The following is a 6,580-nucleotide window of genomic DNA, read 5'->3' as shown; positions in this document are numbered from 1 at the left end:
CAGGAATTTACCTGTTAATGGAGCTTCAGGCAGATTTTGTGCTCTCTGATAACTGTCTGACATTGTATCTGTTCCATAGCTTTCAGCAGGCCACCGATGAGATGATGTATTTGAGTTGGAATTATTAAGTTTCATTTCTTGCATTTCATTCTGTCAAGACAGTGCGCCAATCAAGAGTCTAAGTATATATTACATAGCTATTTGTAGAAGAAAACATAAGGAGTGATCCCTACCCTTTTGCTGCTTAAAAGCATGTTCAAGCTCAGGAGAGAAAAAAAAGTAAAAAAAAATAATCAAGAAGTACCTGCCAGAATCATCCAAAGACCCGCCCATGCAGCACAAAGTACTAAGATTGTGTTCTAAAGTCAGAAGTAAAACAAACAGAGCCAAGCGGATGAGAACTAAGCTGATGAACGCAGAACTCTTTTTGCATAGAGTGCTTAAACAGGTTGCCTCTGCACCCCTGCCCAAATCAGAGTTTTTAAGCAAAAAGATTTACTCTTGCACTCAATTTAGGCAGAAGTTTACAGAACATAACTCCATTGATTTATGTAGTAGTCTAGGAAGTGTAAGTCAGCCCATGCTATTATCACTAAATCCTTACCATAACTAAAAGGCCAGCTGTTCTTCACTGAATATGGTGACAAAATTGTTTACCTTTAAAGCTTCCACTTGCTGACAGATCATTTGAAGTATAGATCTATGATCTTCTGCCCACTGAGGAGGGGTTTTAGGAGAAAACTAGGGGAAGAAAAAAAAGTTAATTGAATCTTGTGAATTTTTCTTCAAACATAACAATTCCCTGAAATAACAGCTAGCTGATATACCTTGTAGCTCTTAGTTGGTGATGGGGTGGAATGTTTCACCTCTGAATCTGCAGCTTGTGACAGACCGTTTCTGAAGGCAGGACTCCCCTCTTCACCATTCTCGCCAAGCTCCTGGATCACTGTATCTAGCATTTCCCTCACAGTCTCAATAGACACCGGCAGCTAGAAAGTGATTTGAAACCTGAGTCATGACTGCAATTCTCCCTCAGAGCAAGACAGACTACATTCAGAATTCTGGTGGAACAATTCACAAGGCTTTCATTACACAAATACTGTTTTTATCAGCAAAGCTCTAAATCTGTTAAGATTAATGTGAGAAAACAAATCACACAAGCATCAATTCTATTTTTTCAAACTATCACCTCTATAAAAAGACAGTGGCAAAAGCTCTTTGTTTACATCAAAGCTTTCATCCACAGAGTAGTTGGCATGCTGCATGATCTGGTAGGTTACAGAAGCTACCCAGAGTTTATCAACCCACTGGTGTTAAGCAGGTTGTCTTGAGCGTGGAAGTAAGTTTTAACTCAGTTTAATGCAAAGCCTGGTCTAAAAAGCTAACTAATGCAAACTATTTCATTCTGAGCCAGTAACCAAAGCAACTACATCTCTTGAAACAAGTTTTTAAAGCAAGAATTACTTACTTTCTCAGCTACTGACATATCTGAGGAGCTTTCCTCAATGATCTTCATTAGATAATGCCTGCTTTTAAGAAGATAGGTTTTGTGTTCTTCTTGTTCTTCTGGTAGCATGGCATCATTTTCAATCTCTTCTGCCTTTCTTTGGAAGATCTAAGGAACAGGGCACAAATTAGGATCAGTCAGAACACAACCGAATATAGCAAATCATTTTGGGGTAATGCAATTTATAAACTTACCACAGCAAGATTCCAGTATGAAACCACATTCTTAATAGCTTCAAATGCTGATAAAGCATCATCAGTTTTGCCATCAACTGCATCCAACATTGCAAATGCTATATGTGCTTCTTCTTCATACGCTGCAACCTGAAAGACCTAGAAAGAAAGTGAAAGGCAACTCACACCTGACAACAGAATGGCACAAGCTTTTCTTTTTCCCTCTAATACAGGGAAGATACTATTTAAGAAAGTTGGTACTAAGGGTGCTCAGTGCCTTCCAATCATATACAGTTTTACAGGTAAGAATAAAGTTGTAAGGAGAGATTTTTTCCCCCTCCTTTATCAGACACGGATACTACCAAATCTCATCATTAACAGTTTTAGAGTAATAACAACATGAGCTGTACAATGCAGAGAAAAATCCCACAACTATTTCAGTTTCTGACGTAGATTCTTTCTTACTTCAGCCTTGGCTTAATCAATCTGTACCTGAATGTCTACACTATGGAAGTGTTTGAAGAGAGGATCAGTAGGTTCAGAAATACTCCTCTTCTTTTTGACAGCTTCCAGCATAGGCAAAACTTTCTTCCAGTAGTAGACGCTTCGTCCAATGTATTCCTTCTGGTCATAGAAAGAGTTAAGGCCAATGCCCTGGTAAAGAAAATGGAATAGAAGCACATGTTATTTCAACAAATTAAGTAAAAATGCTATTCATACATATCCTTCTCCTCTTTTCTTGAAAAATTCCAAGAGTGCTTCTCTGACGCTTGAGATAAACCTTGGGGGTTTATCTCAAGAACTATGCAAAAGTAACACACATGTAGAAAATAACACTACAGTTTACAACAGACTACTTCATAGGGTGACTAGAGCAACTAACTTGCCTGACAAAATAAAGAGCAGTTCTCAATAACACATTCTCATCTGTTTCCCCCACTCCAGTCTCTTTATAGTTTGGAAAGCAAGAGAGAAAAACACCTCAGCCTCTACATATTTGAAAATAATCTCAGCTTACTGTTTTTTGCAGGCTTTTTGCCCAGTGTATAATTAAGGCAGGTTGAAGGCCATGCTTCTCCAGTGTTCGCAGAGTACTTATTCCATGCTGTACAATAAGCCTCAGTTTTGCTGCTGTTCCTGGTCTGAATATCAGAAGAAACATTCCTTGATTAGTATTCTCTGTTTTTCATCTGTTCACACGACATTTGCTTGATGAATACAGTCCACAGTTTTAGTCCTAACCTGCCTCTAGTTTAAAAATGCAGTTAGAAATTAAAATTCCATTTTTAGAAATCTTTCAAGTGTATCAAGTCCCTACTACAACAAAGCTTCAATGTCTAAAATACGCCCCCAAAAATTTAATTTTACAACAATCTATTGGGACCAATCCAAGCTGCTGTAGCAAAAGCTGCCTAAAGGCTTGGTCAAACATTTCCAAACTGAAAAAAGCCTTACATTGTTTTTCTCTGAATAAGAGTACAAATGGCATCCCACCAGGATCTCTGCTTTTCGGTATAGAGCTGTTTGCACACTGGCAATGGTAAGAATTGAGGCTGATGTGCACCGTAGTGAGAATTAAACTTCTCTTGCAACTGTAAGTTGTTAGTGAATACCACCCCAAGCACGAACACCTGTTTTTATAAAAATAAATAAACAGAAGGTATTAAATACCAAAAAACTTAAACTGTATAGTACACTTAAGAATTTGGAAAGTTTACTTACTTCAAGGTCCAATAGGCAAATGGATTCAGGAGCATTTGTCTCGAGTCTTGATGTTTCTTGTGGCAAGTGAAAAAGCTGTTTTAACCATTTGCGCATTGGGGGTAAGACTGACTTAGAGTTCCACTGCAAGCCAAGCCACACAAGGTGCTGGAGACTGCTGTTGTGCAATCGAATAGCACCTATACAAAAACAAAGTTGGATGCAGATGTCAACTTCCTACAAGTCAGCAGGACTTTTATCTGATCAAGGCTGCACTTCACATTTCACCGTCAGAGCAGCCAAAGACACTTTGCAGACCAAGGAGCATCAAGATTCCAACTTTCACTTATGAAAGATTACAAACTTTAAATTATCCAAATATATCAAGTAGACAGTTCATCTGAGCCATCTCAAGCCATCAATGCCTTAAAGCTTCTGAGGGTACGACTCTCAGATTTCCTTGCATTTCCATCCTCACCGCATTCAGTCCAATAGGCAACTATTTTCAGCAAAGCTATTTACTTGTCCAAAATCTTTAAGGAATTATTCAAGAAGCACTTCTCTACTTTGCAATAAAGTCTTAAGTCTTGCCTAGGACATTAGGAGAACTTTGGACATCTATTCTAGGTATTTGTCTTTTGTTGCAATATGAAGTATTTGTAGAAGAGCTTCCAGTACAGAAAGCTGTGTTGCGTTTCAGAAAGTAACATCTCTTACCAATATCATATTTATTAAGTTCCACCTGCACTGGTGCTTGTGTACTGACATTTCCAATATCATCCGTGCCAATAAAAGATCTCTCTCTAGAAGCTCCACTCCCAAAGAGGCTATCAAACAATGTACATGAACCAATCCTGTTTGCAAATGATTCCACAATCTCTTTGAAGAAGTCTTGCTTGCCATGGCTTAAGTTCAGCAGCATATGACCTAGAAAACAAAAATATCACCTCATATAAATAAAGCAGTGAACATAAAGAAAGCAGTATTTGATACACTGGACTGTTCTTGCTACCAAAGGCTGGGCAGGAATCAGTATTTCCCCTTATGAAACCTACAGATTGTTAAGTTATGGTCTCCCTGTAATTAGGTCAGTGTTTAAGCACATAGGCTTTCCAAGCTTTTAGTGACAACAATCCCAAGGCATCTCTAAATCCAGTTCTTGAAGATAACAAAGCCATCTTCTTATCACTATTCCAGCGGCATTGCAACTGTCCTTAAAATAAGTAGCTGTAATATAAGTAGAAGTCTGTCTTATCAAAATCCAGTCTGAAACAATTGAACCTGATGTCTAGTGGGACCATTTGTTTTCATTTGGGCCCTGCAAGAGTTTTGTAGACTGAAAAACTGTTTGCACTTAGCAGCAAAAAGAGCAAAGCTGATGAACAAGTAAGAGGATGGAAGGGACAGGGAAACAGTAATATTTTCTTTTCCTCTTGGGGCTAACAATACTTGCAAAATAGTATCAGCAGGCAGAAGCCATTTCCAGTAGATTAAGAAACCATAAAAGTTAAATTCTATTTTAGTGTGCTCGAAAGGCAAAAAGGAGGGGGAAAAATCCCCTACACTTGAAAAAAGGAGAACACGCTCTACTAACATGCTAAAGAAGGGAGAAAAAACTTTAGCTCTCGGGATCAAAATACTGTTTTGTTTTACATATGTAGTCAGAAACTAGAAGGTTTTATTGCACATTGAAGCGTTAACATTACATTTCAAGATAACAAATGTGTTCTTTAACAACCCACTTAGCCTTTCAAGTAACCATCCGTAACACTAAAATGGAACTACGTAGCTATTTTTATTACCAGACTGGCTTTTTCGATCACAGGCCAACATTTCCAGCACATCTTGTCCAGTTTGATCCCCCTTTATTAGTTTTGACTTTGGTTTAGGAACCTGGTGAAGTAAGGAGAGAACCGTTACAGCTTTTTCACAGTAAGAGCGAACCATTTAGATTAGTCTTAAGAATTAGGAAACAAGCTTCCTTTTCGCATTAGAGAACTACAGGAAAAAAAAAAAATAAATCCATAATTCATTCTGAAAGTACTATGTCACATATTGGGATGGGGAAAGGGAACCTACCCAAAAGACACAAAACGCCAAGGTGGGCAGTTATAGCTATTGCAAATAACATGAAGTGAGCACAAGAGCAAGTAATACCTGGAATGCAAGCACTGGCATAAAAAGGACAATAAATTTTCCTTCATAAGGCAAGGAATTAAGCTTGAATTTTAGTTCTGCTGTCCATGCAACAAGTATATGGGAACTACTCTGTTCATCCCCTTCCCTCCCTATAGCAATAAGCCTAATACTTAACATACGTGTTCAGCTGTATTACAGAAAAGGGAATACACTGTAGGAAATAAATGCACTAAGTTTTAAGAATCGGGTTACTCTGACAAGAGAAACAGCTGAAGATACACTTTTACCATATTCATGTCATTTGAAACCTTTTAAAGAATTGTGAAAGAGTAGGGTTTGGTTCACCTCAGGAATACAGGAGTTCAACACATGTACAGGAAGAACATTTCAAGAATTGCATCAACTAAAGGCATAAACTGAAAAATGACTTACCTGGAAACTTAACAGGTAACACAATGTTGCCAGTTCACATACAACTCTCCACTGTGCCTCATTGTGTTGGGCCATTTTCAGCAGCAAAGTTCCAGCATGCATGTATAGCTGTCCTTTCATTTCCACAAAGGTACAAGACAACTCATCAGCCCCATTCACGTACGGTTTCACTGACTGAAGCACACGATCAAAACTAAAATGTAGAGAAGACTCATTCTAAACAAAGTCCTGGTAAAAGCTACAGTGGATTGTTTTGGTTGATGTTATTTAACTGTGAGTCAAGTTAACTTCATCAGTCAACAGTTAGTACCATTTCTGTTGCTTAAACCCAAGTTGCACTAGAAAGTACAACAATGGTCTCAAACTCCCAAAGCTCTGAATTTAGTTCATTGAATTAAAACATATTAAATATTACCTAGATATTTAGTCTTTTTCAGCACATCTTTGCACAGCTGCTTTCAAAACTATTCTCCCAAATGACATGGATAAACTCGTTCACTACTGCAAATTTAGAAACTCTGCTCTTCATTTTCCTTCATTTATGAGAAAGGCTCAAAATACAGCTAGACAGGCTCTTCAAAAACAGAAGGTACTGTGGAAATCTGAGTAGCTGTAGGTTAGTATACAA

The 6,580-nt window shown here is 38.0% G+C and overlaps 1 protein-coding gene across 1 annotated transcript in view; it reads right to left on the bottom strand.

Annotated features, from left to right (window-relative positions):
• The window catches only part of RANBP2 (RAN binding protein 2), a 31,156-nt gene that overhangs the window by 20,140 nt on the left and 4,436 nt on the right, over positions 1-6,580 (bottom strand). The window contains exons 6-17 of the mRNA XM_009697669.1: positions 5,953-6,145; positions 5,184-5,274; positions 4,099-4,308; positions 3,403-3,581; positions 3,136-3,311; positions 2,699-2,822; positions 2,173-2,334; positions 1,702-1,839; positions 1,469-1,615; positions 828-989; positions 658-741; positions 12-150 (exon numbers count right to left, since the gene is read on the bottom strand). Of these exons, the coding sequence (XP_009695971.1) occupies positions 12-150; positions 658-741; positions 828-989; positions 1,469-1,615; positions 1,702-1,839; positions 2,173-2,334; positions 2,699-2,822; positions 3,136-3,311; positions 3,403-3,581; positions 4,099-4,308; positions 5,184-5,274; positions 5,953-6,145 (1,805 nt within the window). The remainder of the gene's footprint in view (positions 1-11; positions 151-657; positions 742-827; positions 990-1,468; positions 1,616-1,701; positions 1,840-2,172; positions 2,335-2,698; positions 2,823-3,135; positions 3,312-3,402; positions 3,582-4,098; positions 4,309-5,183; positions 5,275-5,952; positions 6,146-6,580) is intronic.

Source organism: Cariama cristata, unplaced genomic scaffold, assembly GCF_000690535.1.
Source record: "Cariama cristata isolate BGI_N322 unplaced genomic scaffold, ASM69053v1 scaffold153, whole genome shotgun sequence".
Taxonomy (NCBI): domain Eukaryota; kingdom Metazoa; phylum Chordata; class Aves; order Cariamiformes; family Cariamidae; genus Cariama; species Cariama cristata.
This window is presented reverse-complemented; position numbering and strand designations above follow the sequence as displayed.